Genomic DNA, 22,364 nt, shown 5'->3' on the forward strand with positions numbered 1-22,364 from the left:
GGTTGCTGAGCATTAAAGATTAATGCATTTTAAGTGCTTAGAAGAGTGCCTAATACATAAATAACATTCAATAAATGTTAACTCTTCCTCCTCCTCTTTGTCGTGCCTCTCACCTCTATCTATAAAAGTAGAGATATTAGTAGGACTATGTCAAGATTTCTTCTATTTACAGTGACAATGAAGCACTTTCTCACAAAGGGATTTATGAGTAAACGCTTCATATAGTCTTTCAATCTAATCCAACCTCCACTATATCTAATAGAAACCCTTTCCTAATTCCTAATTCAGATGTAAATTCTTCCGTGTTCTTATACTCTTTTGATGTGTCAATTTGCACAAGAGTGTAGCTCCAAACCTGTGCCTACACAAATATTTCTTTCTTAAAGCTCTCTGGAATCATTTATTTAATTAAAAAACCAACTTCTCATTGGTGTATCATGTAATTCATTTCAGAGACGCCAGGAATAATTTTTCAACACAGACATGAGAACATCACAGAGTTTAAGAAACACTGATCTAGGATATCACATTAAGAAGAACAAGAAGGGGGGCGCCTGGGTGGCTCAGTTGGTTAAGCAACTGCCTTCAGCTCAGGTCATGATCCTGGAGTCCCAGGATCGAGTCCCGCATCGGGCTCCCTGCTCAGTGGGGAGTCTGCTTCTCCCTCTGACCCTCTCCCCTCTCATGCTCTCTCCCACTCTCTCTCTCTCTCAAATAAATAAATAAAATAAAATAAAATAAAATAAAAAGAAGAACAAGAAGAGGGGCGCCTGGGTGGCTCATTCATTAAGCGTCTGCCTTCGGCTCAGGTCATGATCCCAGGGTCCTGGGATCGAGCCCCGCATCAGGCTCCCTGCTCAGTGGGAAGCCTGCTTCTCCCTCTCCCACTCCCCCTGCTTGTGTTCCCTCTCTCACTGTGTCTCTCTGTCAAATAAATAAATAAAATCTTAAAAAAAAAAAAAAAGAACAAGAACAAGAAGAAAGAATTCAGTTACTCACGATGCTCCTGAATTCATGATGCAGCTCTTCGCTCCACAAAAACAATCTCTGCCATCATCATGATTCATTCCAAGGTTATGACCCAACTCATGAGCAACAATGGATGCAAACGTCTCCACTGTGATTTGCCCAAACTGCCCAAACACAGGTAAGTATTAATTAGGTTTCTGAACAAAAAGGATATGTTTATTATTTTTTCCACAAAAGGAAATTAATCACTACAGTGGTTACAGTCTTCATGACAAATCAAGCATCCAACATCAGTCTTCACACATTTCACTAGGAAACTGATATGACATGGAGATAGATCCTTTAAGCAACAGACCAATTACTTTAGCACTAATAAGTTATTTGCAATGATTTATGGGAAAACAGATTCATGGTTCTAATTTAATTTTCTTAAATGGGGTTTCAACTTCCTTGTCCATAAAAAGTGAGGAGCTAATAAACACATAATATTAGAAAACTTAATCCAGTCTCTAAAGAAAAAACACATCTACCACTTCTACCCAAAATATTGTTTTAAGGACTAGGGGAGGAAGTACGTGGTCAAATGCTTGACACTGTCCTGACACAAACGTCCAAAGTTAAATATCAAGAACAAAAACGTACCACGTTAATCCCGCCTGCGTGGCTCCTTGAACATACTGTTCCCACAAATGCCATTCCTGCAGTCCCACCAAAACCTTTCTTCCTAAATGAAAATACAAGGTCAAAGTTAGAAAATGTACTTGGGGGGGGTGAAAGGAACACACTGCTCTTATTTCTTTGGATAAGCTTAAACTGGGCTGGTAAAACCTACAAAAACTGGGAGAAAAATGGCAAAGATAATTGACATCTTAAAATCAGAATACAATTAAGTCTTATTTCTTTTTTATTCTCAGAGAACAAGATTAATAACACAAATTCTTTTTTTTTTTTAAAGATTTTATTTATTTATTTGCCAGAGAAGCAGGCTTTCTGCCGAGCAGGGAGCCTGATGCGGGGCTCGATCCCAGGACCCTGGGATCATGACCTGAGCCGAAGGCAGACGCTTAATGACTGAGCCACCCAGGCGCCCCGAACACAAATTCATTTTTCAGACAAATGAAGATGTTTTAGATACTAAGCCAAGTTTTTTTTTCCTACCCTCTAGATGAAAAATCTTCCTAAAATGCATTATATTTACTTATTCAAAAATTCTAATGAGGAGAGACAACACTCAATGAACATAACACACATAGGAGGCTGCAAAGCAGGGAGCACGGGGACATAAGAACCACAATGGCCTCCATATGGTTCCCAATCATCCCTGACACACTTGTATCTCAAAACCTATTTTCTCCACCTGGAACTCTTTTGCCCAGTAAATACTCCTAACTGATTCCCTCACCTCCTTCAAGTCTTTACTCACAAGTCTTCTCTTCGAGGCCTTCCCTCACCATGCCAACCTGACTCCTCCAATACTTTTCTTTCTTGGCAGGTGCTCCACTATTTATTGAATAGAAAAGCATAATAATAACAACACAATGTACTTAAAATGTTCTATAAGCCTTCACAAGTGCCTTACAAAAATAATCTCATTTGATCCTGAATTTTTTTATCCTACTAGATAAAAATTATTGGGCCCACTGAACAGAGTAAGAAACTGAGACCCTGGGAAGTTGTATCTTCAGCTGTTAGGTCACCAAGCTGTGGTTTGACATAATGCTATCTGATTCCACATTTACCACCCTCAATGGCTATACCATCCTGGCCCTTTCTCCCCTGTAGCCAGGTAACCACATTCTAATTAGGGAGAAATGCAAGAAAAGAAATGTCTTCATGTCACCAGAAGCTGAGCCTCCAGTGTAACAAAAACTGTGGCTACTAAGTTTCTTCAAACACTTCCTGGACTCTGAGTCAGAATATGAGCTTCACTGGTTGTAACCTTAACCTTCCTGAGAAACATGCACCTACAGGAAAATGAGGTACTTATTCCTTCACATGATGATAGAAAATTAGAACCCAAGACACTGTGTTGTATATCTAGTTCCATTATCACAAATTTATAGATGACAGAGGCCATGTGACATGCCCAAGCTCATGATGGTTCTTTCTGTACCAGTCTCCACTAGCAAGCCAAGGCAGGCAACTCCTTCAGATGAGAAAGGCAGATGCCCGCCCTTGGCCTTAAGTGGCTGAACCAAAGGCAAGGAGATGGAGAATTCAGCCTTATGCATCATCTCAGGCAGTGCTTTTCAAACTATCTAGAGGGAAGGGCCAGTAATTTTTTCTTTAATTTCCAATTCATTGCAGACCAATACGTCTTCATTTTCCCATTTTTTTAACTGAAATCATTGATATATTAATTTCAGACATAATCGGATAATTATATACAGTATGAAATGCTCACCACCATAAGTATAGTTACACTCTTCCTATACTTTTACTTCTACCCTCCCTGCTCTATTTATCCTCCTTACCATTTATTAGTATTTAATGTATTATACACATTCATTTATCTCATTTATGGCTAATCTCCTCTACCAGAATATGGACTCCATGAAGGCAAGAATTTTCATCTGGACAAACACAGTACAACTATATGAGTTCCCTTACAGAAAATTCTAGAAAATGGAAATTAACCCACATTAACAGAAAAAAAGATTAGTGGTTGGTTGGGGAAGGAATTTTTTTTTTTTGGAGGGGAGAGGAGATTGGATTACAAAGGAGCCTGGAGGGAATGGGTATGTTTGTTATCTTGATCATGATGATAGTTTCATGGCTATATACATATGTCAAAACTCTTCCAAATGTACACTTTAAATATGTGCAGCTTAGGGGCGCCTGGGTGGCTCAGCCTTCAGCTCAGGTCATGATCCCAGGGTCCTGGGATCGAGCCCCGCATCATCGGGCTCCCTGCTCAGTGGGAAGCCGGCTTCTCCCTCTCACACTCTCCTTGCTTGTGTTCCCTCTCTCGCTGTCTCTCTCGCTGTCAAATAAATAAATAAAATCTTTATAAATAAATAAATAAATATATGCAGTTTAATCTTCATCCATCACACCTCAATAAACCTGCTTAAAAATTTAAAACATTTTAAAAATAGAGAATTTCTGTCTTCTTTATTCATTGCTATCCCCAGTGCCTAGGGTATACACCTAATAAATATATTATAAATGAATGAATAAATCTTTCTCTGGGGCATCTGACCAGCAAGGAGAAGAGGGCCAGAGATACTGACATAAGGGAATTGCCAAGGAAACACTTTAGCCAGATCACCCTCTACTTAATGCCATAGTCCCCAGGCCCTACTCATGTACTCAATGCTTCCAAAAGGCTCTTTAGTACCCCATTCTTAACCAAAAATACAACCAGGGATCATTAGACAGACATTTGGGAAATGCCTCTACATGACAAGTGGATACAGACAGAAAAGACAAAGACAGTTTGGTAGGTTTGGTTGGGCAAGGCATGAGAAATGTGCTAGATGCCTGTCCCTTCTGGCCCTTTGTGAACTAGAAGGCATGCCCACTGGCAGGAGGATACTTGCAGGTGTAATTTAACTAAAAATTCATAAAAAGGGCTCTAAAAATCCACTTTGGCATTTTCACTGCCTTGCTTTAAATTAACTCACATAAGGGGCGCCTGGGTGGCTCAGTCGTTAAGCGTCTGCCTTCGGCTCAGGTCATGGTCCCAGGGTCCTGGGATCAAGCCCAGAGTCGGGCTCCCTGCTCCGCGGGAAGCCTGCTTCTCCCTCTCCCACTCCCCCTGCTTGTGTTCCCTCTGTCACTGTGTCTCTCTCTGTCAAATAAATAAAATCTTTTAAAAAATTAATTAATTAATTAACTCACATAACAAAAGAAAACAAAAGAAAATCAAGGGTGAGGGGAATGGCCAGCATTCCCTGTGTGGACGGATGAAAGATGACTCCAAACTTCGCTGTGAAAGAGGAGAAAGCAAGGGGGTCAACGCTCAGAGACAAGACCCTTTGCTCTTCTTTGCTCCCGCCTTTATTGGTCCTTCAGGAGAATCATAAATCTTTATCACTCTTTCTCAAGCATGTGATGTGTGACAAGGTGTCTTGCTGGAACTAGGAGGATCTGTTTACGGGAAAGATACGATATGCTAATCTGCCTGTTCTACGAGTTCTGCTAAACATAGCCTAAGGGACAATGCATACATCTCTTAGATCCCAGGGTGGCTATTTGGGCTAAAAAGCTTCGGGGAACTCCGAGAGGCATTCCTACAGCAGAGTGGTCATGGCAGAGTGGTCATGCAGGCCCCAGCAGTCCAAAGGCCGAGGCCCTTCTCCGAAACCTTCCCTGCCTCCAGCGGCCTCCGTGTTACATTTTAGCAAGCCAGGTATTATGGATGATTTCATGCTCTACATTAACCTCAACACAAGGGAAATTTTTCCTCAGAAAAACATTAAGAGTTTTAGGGGCACATGGGTGGCTCCGTCGTTAAGCGTCTGCCTTCGGCTCAGGTCATGATCCCGGGTGGGATCGAGCCCCGCATTGGGCTCCCTGCTTGGCGGGAAGCCTGCTTCTCCCTCTCCCACTCCCCCTACTTGTGTTCCCTCTCTCGCTGTCTCTCTCTGTCAAATAAATAAATAAAATCTTAAAAAAAAAAAAAATTATGAGTTTTAGGTACCATCAACACTGAGTGAGGCAAAAATATATAAATTAGAACATTTTTCTGCAAAAAGCCAGCCTATCAAGTTAGAAGACTTTGGGGGGGGCAGTGGTAGGGTGTTTGGGGGGGATAAAGAGGAGCAATAGCTTTATTGCTTTGCCAAGCAAAGGAGGCTGCAGCAGGCTAAGGCCTTCAAAACTGCAATCCCTCAAGCCAGAAAACTTTTAAGAAGGATGAAATGTTTCAAATAGTTTTAAATGAGGATTTTGCTTTAAGTTTTGAACTGTATTTGTATTAAGTGATTTATATAAGTTTAGGTTTTATTATGGTACCGTGGAAATGCTATGTAAAAGAAGAAAATTTTAAAAACATCTATCAGCAAGATCCCAAAGAGAATAAAAAAATTACTATATCCATGAAATCAGAACTTGATTATATAAATTAAAGGGGACAAAAAGATCTACAGAACATTAAAAATAAGATTGCAGAAATAGAAAACTCAATAGAAAGCTTAGAAGAAAAATTTAAGGAAATAATATTCCAGAAAGTAGAACAAAAAGACAAAAAGAAAGGAGATGAAAGATAACAAAATTAGAGGATAAGCAGAAGAAAACTCAACAGCCAACCAAATAAAAGGAACCCCAGAAGGAATGGCGAACAAAAATACAGAGGATCAAGTCATCTACAAAATAATTAGAAAAAAATTCCTAAAACTGCAAGACATCAGTCTCAAGATTGAAGTTACCCACTAAGAACACAACACAATGAGTGATAAAAGACCTACACTGAAGCATATCATCAGGACAATTCAGAAGCCTGGGGACCAAGAGAAGATCCTAGAAGTTTCCAGAGAAGGAGGAAAACAAACAAACAAACCCACAAAGGATCAGGAATCAGAAAGGCTTAAGGCTTCTCAACAGTAATACTGGAAGTCAAAAGAAAGAGCCATGCCTTCAAAATTCTGAAGGAAAAAGACTTCATGCCTCGAATTTTACACACAGCCAAATAATCAAAAAAGTTACAAAACAAACTGTAAAGTACACCTCTGAAAAACTGAGTCACTTAGGCCCTAGGGTAATCAGAGGTCACACAGATGTAATTTTTAAATTCTATTCTGAGACGGTGAAGCATATTTTCTGACATGCAAGGGTCAAAATTTTTTCTTTCCATATATTCTTTCACAAGAAGAAACTAGAAAACATGCCATACCAAGGTGAGCGAGTAAAACCCAAGAAAGAGGAAGGACATGGAATAAAGGTGACAGGGAATCCAACACAGAAGGGAAGTCTCATTATCATACTGTGACTTGTGGGGTATCATACAAAGCTCTGTTATTCAGACGAATGCTCAAAAACCTTAAGAAAACATGATTCTAATAAAAGAAAATAAGCGAAAGTTACTATTCTGACCATTTCATTAATAGCACTTTTCTTAAAATCACTTACAAAACTAGCTGTGCACTGTCATGTCTCCGACGTGTTATGAGAAACTTTTCCCGCCACTGTACAAAGTTCCCCAACACATCACCAGCACCTCCAATTATGTTGATCAGGTTTCCATTTGTCCAAATCTCTAGTCCAACTAGCACAATTCGAATATTCAACATAATATACATCTAGGAAGAAAACAAATAAAAGTCTATAAAATATATTAAAGAATACAAGAGTATCTTTTAACTTATGATGAAGTAACACAACTACTTGAAATAAAAACAGGACTCCTCCCCTCCAAAAAATACATTTCGTTCAATATAATGAGACTCTAACCTCTGAAGAGTCTCAGTGTCCTCATCCACAAAATAAAAGTAATAAAAGTTCAAAATCGTTTTTATCTTCCATTCCAAAATCTGACAAACTGAAAATTTTAAGTTTTTGGTAAATTTGCCTTCCAAATTGCCCTAAACTAATGTAAATCTATTTATGGTCCATATGTATCTCACTTAATGTAAATACTCATACATTTCACTATAGGAATATCAGTGAGTTTGATTACAAAGAGCTACCAGAAGATCCTGTTATGCAATACATGGTGAACCATATTACCTTTCTAAACTTTTACCTAAAATTCTAATTACACATACCCCAAAGGTTTCAGATAGTACACTATGGAACTCATTTTTATTTCATAGAGATACTGTGAGTAATAAATGACAATAAATGTAAAGCACTTGGCTCAGTTTCTAGCATATTATAAATGCTCAAGAGAACACTACTGTCCTCATCATTATTATTATGCTTAATATTCACAACAGGGAAATACCTTATAGATGAAATTATCTTATAAGAACATGCATCTAATTCTTCAATATCTCCCACTGGATGAATGAACTACAAAGTCTCAAACCAAATTTCTCTCTCTCTCCCTCCCTCCCTCTTGCTCTCCCTCTCGCCCTCACACACACACACACACACACACTGTCATATCATGGTTTCAGAGTAGGAGGCAGCCTTCATCAAAGTAAGATTGAGTAAAAATTCAAATATCTTTTCATAAATGCCAAAGTTCCTTACCCTTTCTACACTGAGGATAAAATAGATGCTGATATGAAATCTCTTACTTGTCTCAGTCTTTCTACAGTTATATATTCCTTTCAAACATAAAAAATGTTACAAAACAAACTAGAAAACAGACCCCTGAAAGACTGAGTCCCTAGGATAATCAGAACTCAAATGAGACAGTTTTTAAATTCTGTTCTGAGACTATGAAAAGACAGGCTAGAATAATCCCAGTTAATAGAAAATACAACTCACACTATCCAAGTAGTTTGCTAAACGGATCATCTCCTCTCTCACTGCAGTCTGATTTCTTCCCATCATGTCATACTGAAAAGCAAGAAAGGAAAATCATTTTCACCAAAGTCATTTATGAAAAAAATTTCTAAAATCTGTTATAATGAAGATAAGAATCCCAAATATTTCCTCTGAACTAAAAATGGAGGCATTTAGACACTCACCTGCCTTTCAAATTAACAAATCTAAAGGATACATTTCAGTGATAAATAGGAATAAGAAAAACAGGTTCAAGTGTGAAATGGTTAATAAGGAAAACATACTGAAGTCTTTATTTGCTCCAAATTAGCATAATTTTAAAATTAATTCTCTTTAATGTTCTTTTTATTCATTTTAATGCAAAAATGTCTTCAAACAGTTTATAAAGGTAGTGTTTAAAACAATCAAAATGCACAGATAAAGGAATAAAAACAATCTAACAGATTTCCTGACCCTTTCATCCCTTAGGCTAAAGACATTACCAATAAACAATTTCTAAGCTCTGGACTAAATTAATGAGAGATCAACCAATGTTCACCAACAGACACTATATGTAGACAAAACAGATATTTAAAAGTTTAACTATATTAAAACAAACAGCTGATATGACTGATGATTTTCTTCAAGACCTGGCTAAATCCAAATGTCCATTTTAACATTATTTTAATACAACCAACTAAATAACTAATGAAAAGAAAATTTTAAAAAGAATGTATGGTTTTGCTCTAAGATAAGAGCATTAATATCAGAATAAATCAGACCTTTTATCAGTCACACATTTTATGATGATACTCCTAAACAAAAAAATTTAATATATCTGATAAGGTTTGATAAAATGGAATCATTCTTATTTTGAACCATTTTCCACCAGTACATAATGAATCTATCTGGAGAGAGTAATCAATAAAAACACTTCAAATCTCTATTTTTGACTTGTCCAAACATTCTCCAGAAACTTTTTATCCATTATCAGGGTAAAGTTCATGCTTGGTCATACTCCCTGTGCTTTTTCCTTCTACCACTTGAGGGTAATGAACCTATAATGAACAAATCTGAATACGTTTCTATCTGTTAATAAATACAGCTTGTTTATTTCCAACCTATACACAATAAGGGATTTTTTTTTAAACCATAAAAATCCTCTAAACGGTCTCTGCTGCTTATAAGAAAGGAACTGCCAATATTGCTAAGTTTCTACAAACAACTCTTTTCACACAAACAACAAAGCTGAAGTAAAAGTCAGACAAAATATTTCAAATAATCTATATGTTAAATTATATAACAGCTGTATCTAAAACTGATAACCCTGTAAATGCTGAAATAGACCCATTACTTTTCTTAGCTAAGTTAAGCACAATTCTTAAATATGAATAAGGAAAATCCCTGGTGTTATCCTGGACACAGAAATTAATAGTAAATGCTAAAATCAACTATTCTCCTCTATTCCCTTCTAAAGCATGCCACGACCCAGAATTTTCTGCCTCTTATAGTGAAGTATATGTAAGTTAGCTGAAATTCTAAAAAGCAAAGCAATTTCATTAGGCAACAAAGCAGTATTTGATTAGCTGATTTTTCATCACAGTCCTTTAAAGTCATCTGAAAAGGTGACCCTAACTGAAGGGCAATGAAGAAAGTCTGCATAAGCAAATCACCCAAAAGAACAGGGGGGGGAAAAGTCACCAGTAAAAAATAGTTAGAGGTATTCTCATTTGCTATGTTCAGCTTCTGGTGGGATTATGAACATCAAGCATGTTTAAAAGAAAAAAGCCATTTTAGTTTTAAAATTACATTTAAGAAAAATCAAGACAAATATATTATATTTTATGTTTCCTTCATGGGATGCTCACTTCTCATCTGCTTTTCATGAAAAAGAAGAAAAACTGTCACCAATCCTACCCTTTCCTTGTCTACGACAATGAACAGCTCCACATATCGGGTCTGTGGCAGGACAGCTCTTCTTCTCTGTCAAAAAAACAAACATCATAAAGGAAAAAAAAAAGTTATAAGACTACGTGTTTAAAAAAAAAACAAAAACTACATGTGTTTCATAGGTAGCGGCCTTACCCTCATCTCTAATCTCTTATTTCAGGTCTGCTAAGAACATGATAAAATTATTTTACTTCACACAGATCAATAAAGCCAAAAACATTTTTTTTCTAAAAAAGTGCTATCTGCTCTCTGTACTAGTCTAAGAAAAATTCTAGTTAATGATAATATGAGGTATTCAAATTTCCAAGGCAGAATTACTGATTTTCTAATATCAAAACTACACATACTCACACACACTCTAATGGGAAACCCCACTACTACATTAAAAGTGGAAAAACAAAGGTAATAATTATAATATTGCAAGAATATAATAACCCAGAGCAGGAGTGAGGACAAGGTTGCTGCTTCAAAAAATGACTAGTTCAGTGATTTTCAGAAATTCATGTAAAGTACAGAATTTGACAAAAATTTAAAAGTTTTCCAATGATTAAAGTTAAAAAAGAACAGTCCAATAGGGGTGCCTGGGTGGCTCAGTCGTTAAGCGTCTGCGTTCAGCTCAGGGCATGATCCCAGGGTCCTGGGATCAAGCCCCGCATAGGGCTCCCTGCTTGGCGGGAAGCCTGCTTCTCCCTCTCCCACTCCCCCTACTTGTGTTCCCTCTCTCGCTCTGTCTGTCAAATAAATAAATAAAATTTTAAAAAATTAAAAAAAAAGAACAGTCCAACAGTCAAAAGAGTGCACAGCGAGAGGTAATGAAAATAATGCCATAAACTCGTATGAAAACATACTAGAAGAGGCACATGCTTCTTCCAACACAGCAGTATCTTATAGAAAGGCACAGTGCCCACAACTAAAGTTGACCTGTTCCTAGAAACATTTCAATCTAAGAGCCCCATGTCATGAGTAAGCAGGGAATCCTAATGAAGACTCAAAATAGGGATACAAGTGTTCCTGGAAGACATCTGAAATAATTAATGTCTTAACTCTCAATTGTTCTCTCTTTCCCTGATCTAGGGCTCAAAAATCACTATTCTTGTTTGTGTAAAAGGTATCTAAATAAGACAAACCATGAGAGTTGATGGACTCTGAAAAACAAACTGAGGGTTCTAGAGGGGAGGGGGGTGGGAGGATGGGTTAGCCTGGTGATGGGTATTAAAGAGGGCACGTTCTGCATGGAGCACTGGGTGTTATGCACAAACAATGAATCATGGAACACTACATCTAAAACTAATGATGTAATGTATAGGGATTAACATAACAATAAAAAATTTTTTTAGGGCGCCTGGGTGGCTCTGTCAGTTAAGCGGCTGCCTTCGGCTCAGGTCATGATCCTGGGGTCCTGGGATCGAACCCCGCATCCGGCTCCCTGCTCAGCGGAGAGCCTGCTTCTCCCTCTCCCTCTGCCTGCCACTCTGCCTACTTGTGCTCTCTATCTCTCTGTCAAATAAATAAATAAAATCTTTAAAAAAAAAAAAAAAATTTTTTAAAAAAGGTATCTAAATAAAAAAATTGTACTGCTCTCTGAAAGACAATATAATGGACTATTATGTAACAGTAATAAAAAGAAATATAAGTTTTTAAGATTTAAGCCCTGATTCTAAAACATACAGAAGCTTGACTGCACTTGGTGGCAGGAACTGCATCTTTTTATCCCCTAGTACCTATCAAAATGTCTGGCACATAGTTGGAAAAAACATAACAATAATAAGTATTGGTTTAATACATAAATACATGATTTTTTAACACTTTAGTCCGAGCCATGAAGAAATATATTTCCTTACTCGAAGTAGCTGAGTGATGCTAGGAGGCTCTTCCTCTTCATAGTTTATGGTTTCTTTCTCTATATCCTTGTTGGAAACCCCACATTTCAGAGGCTCTTTGTGGACATCATCCATTCGATAAAAGATGTGCTCAAAACGAGAGCTGTTTTGCAGGGGTTCAATCCCGTAACTCACATTCTCTATATGCAGCAATCCTCTAAGTATCGCATTACACATACACAATTTTTAAGAATGAAGAAAATAATACACAGGAAAAGGAATCAGAAAACCTGAATTCAAATCCTAGTTCTTAACATGTATAAGAAAGGGTAGTATGGTATAGAGAAAAATACTAGGTTTTAGGGTCATGCAGACGTAAATTTAAAACTCAAGACTGTTACTCACTAATATCACTCCCTAAAAGTCAGTTAACCTCTCCAAGTGACTGCTGTATGTATAATGGAAGTTAATTCAGAATAGTGGCTAAAAGTATGGAGTCTAGAGCCAGAGAACCAGCATTGGAATCCCAAATGTTTCCTCCTAGCTGTGGGACTCTCAGCAATGACTTAACCTCTACCTTACTTTATTCTACATGGGGTTGTTCTGAAAACTAAATTATTATATAAATGTGAAGTACTCAGTAGATGGCCTGACACACAGTAACTGCTCCGTGTTATTACTTAAATGGAGATAATTATAGCCATCTTATACAGCTGGTTTGAGAATTAAAATAATATTTATTAGTTCAATCAGTCACGTAACCAACGAGCCAGCACATAGCATCATATTGCCAGGCCTTCAATAAATATAATTTTAATATTATTATCACTTTACTTGATATGTGGTACAATTTCTCTGAACCTCAGTTTGCTCATCACCTAAATATGGAGAGAGTGAGCCCCTTTTCACAGGTATTATGAGACTTAGATGAAAGAAGATAGGTGAAAATTTTATAGAGTGCTACAGAAATTAAAAGTATGCTTTTTAAAATAGCAAAAATTACTTAGCAGTCTCAAATCAACAAAATTTTCTCTTTAGATATTGAAACTCATCAACTGTAATATTTTCTTAAATAAACATGTCCAGAATGATACCCGATACATAGCTCTAAAGATCTTCAGCAATACCAAAGTAAAATCTAATTTTGTTAAGTCCCCCAAAATGACTTGATTTAGAAACAGAGATAGGTAAAAGGGTAAGAAATAGAAGAAAGAAAAAAAAAGGTGACACAGAAAATTCCTTACCTGAGTCCAAAACAGTCGCTAAGAGCAATCGATGAATTATAAACTCCCTCCACATAGCCCCGATAATGACAATGATTCTAAACAATAAAAACTGTATTATCTTCAAATACTGTTACATGGCTATAATTCATCACAGAAATTACAGAGCTAACAAAATTATTTGAGGTCAGTAAACTAATAATTTTGTTTATATCACTGGCATCTTACAATATCAATGGCATTCTTTGGACTATCTATTATGACCCTACAAGTACACAACTGTTTAGGCAGAACTCCAGAGGATACTAAGTACAAACAGCTCTACCCCAATAACCTTTAAGCCTAGAAGCAGAACAAGACAGCATTATGTCATGTTTAAAATCTTAGATCACAGTCATCCAAGAAGCAACAGCAACCAACTGACATCTAACACAGCAGGGGATCCTGTGACAAGCTAATGCTGCCAAGAGGGAAGAAAAATGAGTATGTGGCAAAAAGTAATTTTGATCCCATGATTTTCTTTTCTTCATATATTTATATTAATTTTCTTATTATTAGTTTTACATTTAGCCATCTTAAAAAATAAAAGAGGCTTTATCCTTAATTTTGAACAACAAATTGGCCATTGGAAATACAAGCATATTATCACTAATATCAGATTTTTTTTACTACACAATGAGATTTTTTTCCTTTTAAAACCATTTCAAAGCACTAAAAAAAAGCCAAGGTCATGGGGAGGGGGCTGTTGGGGAGCCTAGCCCTACCAGACATTAAGACATATCACAAGGCCTTAATAATTAAAATAGTATGGTACCAGTGGTGAATTGAGAGAACCACCAGTGGAACAGAATTTGGGGACTTGAAATAGACCAAAGTACATATGGAACTGGGACAAGGATTTTTGTAATAAATGGTGCTCAGTCCACTGGTTAGACATTTGGAAAAGGATAAAATTAGATCCATACCTCACACCATACATCAGAATAAAATCTAAATGAATCAACAATCTAAACATAAAAAATAAAAACCATACAAAAACTAAAAGAAAATATGGGTGAATTCCTCTTTAACCTGGGTGTAGAGAAAGGCTGTCACTCAAAATATATATGCAATAAAAGAAAAAAATGATAATTTTTACTACATAAAAAGTTTTTCAAATTTCTACATGGAAAGAAACACCAAAAAACAAAATCAAACACAATATACAGATTGGGAAAAAAAATATCTGTAACTTGTATCACAGCTAGAAGACTAACATCCCTAACTATAAAGAACTCTTAAACATCAAAGGGGAAAGATTAAAAACTCAATAGAGGAGAGGAAGAAGTAAAACTGTCACTATTTGCAGATGACATAATATTATATATAGAAAACCCTAAAGACTCCACCAAAAAACTGTTAGAACTAATAAATGAATTCAATAAAGTTGCAGGAAACAAAATCAATATACAGAAATCTGTTGTGTTATATCCACTGATAATGAACTAGCAAAAATAAAAATTAAGAAAACAATCCCATTTACAATTGCATCAAAAAGAATAAAATACCCAGATATAAATTTAACAAAGGAGGAAAGACCTATACACAGAAAATGATAAGACATTAATGAAAGAAACTGAAGAAGATACAAATAAACAGAAAGATAATCCATGATCATAGATTGGAAGAACAAATATTGTTAAAATGTCTAGACTAGGGGCGCCTGGTTGGCTCAGTCATTAAGCGTCTGCCTTCAACTTAGGTCATGATCCCAGGATCCTGGGATTGAGCCCCACATCGGGCTCCCTGCTCAGCGGGAAGCCTGCTTCTCCCTCTCCCACTCCCCTTGCTTGTGTTCCCTCTCTCACTGTCTCTCTCTCTCTGTCAAATAAATAAATAAAATCTTTAAAAAAAAAATGTCTAGACTAACCAAAGCAATCTACAGATTCAATGCAATCCTATCAAAATTCCAAGGGCATTTTTTACAGAAATGGAACAAAAAATCTAAAATTTGTCTGGAATCACAAAAAGCACCACATAGAATAAAGACACTTCTTTCTCTTCTTGAGAAAGAAAAACAAAGCTAGAGGCATCATGCTCCCTGATTTCAAACTATACTACAAAGCGATGGCAATCAAAACAGTATGGTGTTGGCATAAAAACGGACACACAGATCAATGGAACAGAACAGAGAGCCCAGAAGTAAACCCACACCTATATGGTCAGTTAATTTCTGACAAAGGAGCCAAGAATATACCAGTCTCTTCAATAAATGGTACTGAGACAACTGGATAGAAAAGAATGAAACTGGACCAACATCTTATACCATACATAAAAATTAACACAAAATTAGATTAAAGACAGCATAGCAACTATAGTTAATAATGCTATACTGCATATATGAAAGTTGCTAAGAGATTAATCTTAAAAGTTCTCATCACATGCACAAAAAAATATTTTAACTATGTATAACAGATATTAATGAGACTTACTGTGGCGATCATTTCACAATATATACAAATATCAAATCATTATGATGTACACCTGAAGCTAATGCAGTATAATTCATGTCAATTATACCTCAACTAAAAAAAAAAACTCTTAGAGGAACAGCAACAAAAAAACCCAGTGGAAAATAGGGCAAAAGACACAAACAGGCAATTCACAAAAGAACATAAAAATGCCCTCACATATATGAAGATTTTCAATCTCACTCATGAAAAAGTAAGAATCGTGAGTCTACACTGACATAATTAAAATTAAGAAAGGAAAACTTTTCCTTGCAGAAGGCACTAATGCATAGAGAAGCACTACTGAAATTAGGAAATCACCATTTTAACCACAATCATAATAACCATTAGTTCAGGAAAATAGTAAATACTAACACTAGTAAATACTAACACTAGTAGGTAAAAATTTGAGAAGTAACAGGATATTTATATTAGTCTCAAAATGTCTAACCATAATATTCATTTACAAAGGCAAAAAAAACATTAACTGAACAGAGGAGAAACAGGGCAGACAATTCCTTAACTAAATGATCAAAGTTAACACTGTCAGCAACAACACTAACCACAGCACATGCTTCTTGATAGGATACACTGAGAACTACTTGGTATCACTTTGGTGGTATTCCTGCCAAAAGTACATAACCTGAATCTGATCACGGGTAAACATCAATCTCAAATTGCAGGACATTCTACAAAAGTTGGCCCGTACTTCCCAAAAATGCCGGTGTCATGAAATACAAGGAAAGACAAAGGATTTCCCGACTAAAGGAAACTACAGAGACATAACCACTGAATGCAGCACATGAACTTGGATTTTCTTTTGCCATAAAGTACATTACTGGGATGATGGGCCAAAAAAATCTGTATCAATAAGATCTGTAAATTAGATAATAGTATTGCTTCAACGTTACCTTCCTAATTTTGAAAATTGTACTTGATTACATAAAAGAATTCCTTGTTTGGGGGGGAATTTACACTGAAGTGTTTAAGGGTAAAGGGATACCATATCTGCAATATACTCTAAAAGATTCAGAAAAAAAAATAGAGAAGAAAGAATAAAGGAAATGAAGTAAAATGTTAACACTTGGAGACTCTAGGTGAAGGGGATGCATGAATGTTTTATATTATTCATGCGACGTTTCCTATAAGTCTAAAGTGGTGAAAATTTAAATAAATAAACAAACAAACAATTCTATGCTAAAAATACAGGCTCAACTTCAACATTTACAACTTTTTCTAGTGTGGGGCAGTTCACAACCACTTACGTTTTTCTTTCTAGTGCTTTTGTGCTAAAGTCTAGCTTTGATATTGCCTTCTTCTCACTAGAGGAAAATAAATACCTTCTACTATTACCAGTGAGGTAGCACTTATGAGATAATAATACTTGTAACTCCTGGCACTCCAAAATTAAATGTTTCTAGTTTCAATTATAGTAGAAGCTCTCTTATTTGACATGACTGAAATCCAGCACTTGGTCACTGAATCTATCAACTTGATGGTATTTTTTTAAATGACTTGGTTTTATTAATCTTTCCAAAGCCTTCAATGCACTTCAAAAAAACAACAAATCATATTTCATGGGGTGCCTGGGTGGCTCAGTCGTTAAGCATCTGCCTTCGGCTCAGGTCATGATCCCAGGGTCCTGGGGTCGAGCCCCACATCGGGCTCCCTGCTCTGCGGGAAGCCTGCTTCTCCCTCTCCCACTCCCCCTGCTTGTGTTCCCACTCTCACTGTGTCTCTCTCTGTCAAATAAATAAAAGCTTTAAAAAAAATCATATTTCATAAGTTTATAAAACATCTAATTAAACTGTGTGATTACAGTAAAGGCACAAATGCCACAGTTTTGGAAACACGCAAACTATAAGCAAAAAACTCAACTAGGGAAAGAAATATACACAGAACTCTAAGAGGGAAATGCCTAGGGCAGCCAATATAGTTTTCAGATGAAACAAAAAGTATTAATTAATTAGGGAACTTAGTGAAGACACTGGCTGATGCATTTGCAAGGTACCCCAAAGTTCTGACACAAAGTAATTTGGGGTTTTACTTCACACAGTAACTTGTATAAAGTGGTTATTAAAGCTTAGTTTTTTTTGTGAAAAATGGCCTTTGTGAAAGACACTGATGATAAAATCCAAGTAATAGCTTTACAAATTACTTTAATCTTAAATAATAGATCATAAGGGAAAGCGTTTAAATTTTCTCAGTGTAATTTCATTGTATTTTATAAACAAAAGTAATGTCATTATGATATCTGGCAATCTAGCCATACGCCAAAAATTCCCAGTACCAAAGTTTTAATTGGTATCTCAAATTTACAGACATACTTTCATCTATCTGAACAATATTCAATAACCAAGAAACAAGTAAAAGACTTCATCAGTCTTAGTTTATACTTTTCAATCACCCAGGAAAGCACAATTCCATAATACTACTTAAAAATAACAGCTGCATAAATTTCTATGACCAAAACCTATTTTTAACAGTTTTAAGCATATATATTTTCAATAATAACAAGTAATAATATTTATTGAGTTAAAAATGGTTAGGCTATCTGCTCTAAGTATCTTACAAGTATTAACTCATTTAATGGAGATACAATGTACAGCATAAGGAACATAATTAATAACATGTAACAACTTCGTATGGTAACAGATGGGAGCTAGATTTGTCATGGTGATCACGTCACAACATATATAAATGTTGAATCACTATGTTGTACACCTAAAACAAATATAGTATTGTATGTCAACTACACTTCAATTTAAATAAAAAGTATTAACTCATTTAAGCCTTCCAGTAACTCCTCGAAGCTGTAATTATTATTCCCATTTTAAGGTGAAGATAGTAAGGTGCAGACAAGTTAAAGTAACGTGACCAGCAAATAAATGACAGAGCCAGGATTAAGTCCAAACAATGTGTATCTCCAAAACCTACACCATGAAACTTCTCCCAAGGGGGGGAAAAAAAAACAACCCTTTACGATCACTGCTTTTGTCAAGTGGCTTAAACTACGTGGTCTTTGGCTTCATGGCATGGTAATCTCTGGATAAATAATTGAATGGTTAAATGAACAGATAAGATGGGTTATTTGTGATCTGGTTTATGCTGTCATATATGTTTAAGCTGCTCTACCAGTTTGTTATTAAACAATGGACAAATAAGACACTAAAATAAAGGAATCAGAAAGTGAATCAGAAAAGAGTAAGACTAGTCAGCGTATCCTTATTTTTTTAAGTATGAGTAATTAATCTAAAATAAAGGTTTGCCTTCTGTTTATTGGAAGAGTGCTGCAGAAGTGCCTAACTAACATAAACCACTCAACCAAGCCAAAGATTACAAAGCTCAGGAGAAAAATAACACATGTTTAATTGGAACAAAGACTTCTCATGGACACTAATGCAAAAGAAAAAAATATAGAATACCTAACTGCCAAAAAGGACTGTAAAAACACTCTTCCCAAACGACACTGGAAATGTTTATGCTCTAATTTATTAACACATAAAGCCAAATTCAGCAACTGCCAATTATTTCAAGTATTCCCGGCCAGTTCTGTCCTCAGGAATACTCTGTTCTCTGATGCAAAGAGGGCCACATTTCCTCAGAAAAGAACTGTTTTTAGTAAAAACTTAGGACATACAAGTGTTTTTTCTTTACTAAGAACTAATGGCAAGTTAAATGGTTTAATAAGGAAGTAAGATGTGCTTTCAGAGATGCTTTCAGCGAAAAAAAATTTTTAAACCTATGTTAAAATATATCAAACATTCCCCCTTCATAAGCAGTAAGGATTACCATTAAATAGAAGATTCTTTTCCTGGACTAAAAAAAAAAAAAAAAAAAAAACACTTGACTACCGAGTACCTGGAGAACTGTAAAATACAGTCCAGTCCATGTAAAGGCACCCACCATCCACCACCCACCACCCACTCCCTTCCTGGGACAACTCCAGGTATTAAAATGTCAAGAGTGGCCCTTGGTGACAGTGCAATATACAGTCTTGTGTATGGGAAATAGAACTCATTTTAAAATTATAATTATTTTAAATTTGCTATAAGATCAAGAGGAAAATATATTACCTGTACATCAGGATGGTCAGAGATCAGAGCCCCTTCCTTGTTGTAGGTATAAACTACAAAATCTCGGGGCAAAAGGTCACTGGAAGAGGAATAAAACACATCATTTAAAATTATTCTAATCTATATACAACTAAGAACACAACTCACAAGGCAGTACTCCTAGAAGAGATAAGCAGGAATAAAAACTTTTACCTGACAAATTATTATTTAAAGAGGGAGCTACTATAAAACAAAAAGCTCATGAATTGACTTAAATCTGAAATCGTGTGCACTGCTTCCTCATAAAAAATGCGGGGCTGCATATTTGTTCTAATGGTCATAAAATGCTGGTTGCAAAAAACATACGTAATGTCTTTAAATTTTTCTAATACATCTCATAGGAAAGGTACAAATAAGGTTATACACTACATCATATTTCCAGAAGAAAAAGTAAGTGCTTTGACTCTTTCCTGAAAGTCCTATATAAACAAGAAGCACTCGCTGCTTTAACCCGGTAAGTACAGAGGCAAAATCTGTGTCAGTTGGAGGAGACAATTAATGCTGATTCCTGAAGCTCCCTTGCGCGTTAAGGGAGCTCAGTACTGTAAACCTATGTGGAAAGACAGGGTTATCTTCATTAAAGGAAAAAAAACCATTCAGTAACACTTGTTAAAGATGGCGGGGGCGGGGAGGGCGGACGCCTGGGTGGCTCAGTCGTTAAGTGTCTGCCTTCGGCTCAGGTCGTGGTCCGGGGGTCCTGGGATGGAGTCCTGCATCAGGCTCCCTGCTCAGCAGGAAGCCTGCTTCTCCCTCTCCCACTCCCCCTGCTTGTGTTCCCTCTCTCGCTGTGTCTCTCTCTGTCAAATAAATAAATAAAATCTTTAAAAAAAAAAAAAAAGATGGTCAGGGGGACTTTACTCAGCTCCACTGTGATAGGTATAGGAACCACAGCAATGGCATTTTACAGTGAGGGAGTGCTAAGGATCAACTCCAAATACAGCATGGGCAAGTGGGAATTTATAGCCAAGGGGCAAGGTATCGGGGATCAGCGGATAGAAAATTACTAATTGGAAATATCAGCATTGAGGGGCAGTGTGGCTAAACTAACCTAACAGATTCTCACTGAAGACAGGCCAGGGTGATCAGAAATCACCTGGAGGGTGGTAAAGGATGAGGAACATGATCACATGTCCAGAGGGATAAGAAATGGGGTAGGCGGGGAGGAGTTCTTACTAAAACCAGATTTTACAGGAAGTGCACCAATGCACCTAGAAGGTTCAACAGCCTGACTAAAGTGTGGTCTGTTTGTCAGTCTCCCCTCTTGTTTAAGAAAAGAAGAGACGTCCTTCTTTCCTCTGAACAATATAAATCCGTTTTTCTGTCTGGATGCCTTTAGTTCATTAAGATCAGCTGAATCATTTATTGGAACTTGGTAGTAAAGGACATTTGCTGGATGCGGCTAGCAGTCAGGCATTTAATGAGGACAGTTGCTATGAAAATAAAAGAAAAACAAAGATTAATAGTTAGAAACCCAGATTCTGGGTCCAGTGGGCAGCACTCAAAGTTTTAGATTTGAAGTTCTTGAAGCATGGTAGAGGATGGCGTTGGCCATCTGACAGATCTTCCTGGTTGGCAGTTTGAATGTCTCTGGTGATGGCATCAGGCGTTTCTGGTAAACTTTCTGAATGGGCCATACAGCAGGAGGCAGGAAGGTTGCCCATACATGATCTGTTGTGGTAAAAAAAAAATTTTTTTTTTGAATTTATATCAATTTGTCCAGCTTCAGCTTGCAGAACTTCAGGAAAAGGGTGGTCTTAATTCTCAATGATTCCAAGTCAGAAGGAAGAAAAATTGGAAATGTTCATTTGGAAAATTGTAGCCAGCTATTGGAGGAAACTAGACGATTTCAGGATTTGGGAAAAACTGGCAAAATGAGGAGCGCCTGGGTGGCTCAGTCGGTTGAGTCTCTGACTCTTGGTTTTGGTTCAGGTCGTGATCTCAGGGTCGGGAGATCGAGCCCCATGTCAGGCTCCGCACTCAGTGCAGAGTCTGCTTGAGATTCTCTCTTTCCCTCTGCCCCTACCCCGCTCACACACGCTCACTCTACCTCTCTCTAAAATAAATAAATAAATAAATCTTTAAAAATTAAAAAAAAAAAAATCTGGCAAAATGTACAAAATGAGCCGGCAAGGGTACACTGTAGTTTTCTACTGCAACAAAAAAAATTTCTCTCTACAGTCACCCTCATTTCTGTCAAAGATAATCAAAGCAAGACTAATCTGTTTGCAAAGTAAGTTTAGTCTCATTAAACCTGGTCTGATTATTTACATAAGGGCAGCAAAAATAGTGACTGACTACATAGGCCCTGGTCTGAGTTTGATTTGCTGGAACATTTCATAAGTAATCTCAGATTGGACTTTTAAAAAGCCTCTCAGGGCTGGGAAAGCCACATGAAGAACTCGCCACTAGATTTTTTTTGCCTGT

At 36.7% G+C, this 22,364-nt stretch overlaps 1 protein-coding gene across 1 annotated transcript in view; it reads right to left on the bottom strand.

Annotated features, from left to right (window-relative positions):
• ADAM9 (ADAM metallopeptidase domain 9) overlaps window positions 1-22,364 on the bottom strand; it is a 155,921-nt gene that overhangs the window by 103,486 nt on the left and 30,071 nt on the right. Inside the window, exons 4-11 of the mRNA XM_036118917.2 lie at window positions 19,902-19,980; window positions 13,358-13,434; window positions 12,135-12,330; window positions 10,261-10,326; window positions 8,347-8,418; window positions 7,042-7,211; window positions 1,612-1,693; window positions 1,000-1,133 (exon numbers count right to left, since the gene is read on the bottom strand). Of these exons, the coding sequence (XP_035974810.1) occupies window positions 1,000-1,133; window positions 1,612-1,693; window positions 7,042-7,211; window positions 8,347-8,418; window positions 10,261-10,326; window positions 12,135-12,330; window positions 13,358-13,434; window positions 19,902-19,980 (876 nt within the window). The remainder of the gene's footprint in view (window positions 1-999; window positions 1,134-1,611; window positions 1,694-7,041; window positions 7,212-8,346; window positions 8,419-10,260; window positions 10,327-12,134; window positions 12,331-13,357; window positions 13,435-19,901; window positions 19,981-22,364) is intronic.

Source organism: Halichoerus grypus, chromosome 3, assembly GCF_964656455.1.
Source record: "Halichoerus grypus chromosome 3, mHalGry1.hap1.1, whole genome shotgun sequence".
Classification (NCBI taxonomy): Eukaryota; Metazoa; Chordata; class Mammalia; order Carnivora; family Phocidae; genus Halichoerus; species Halichoerus grypus.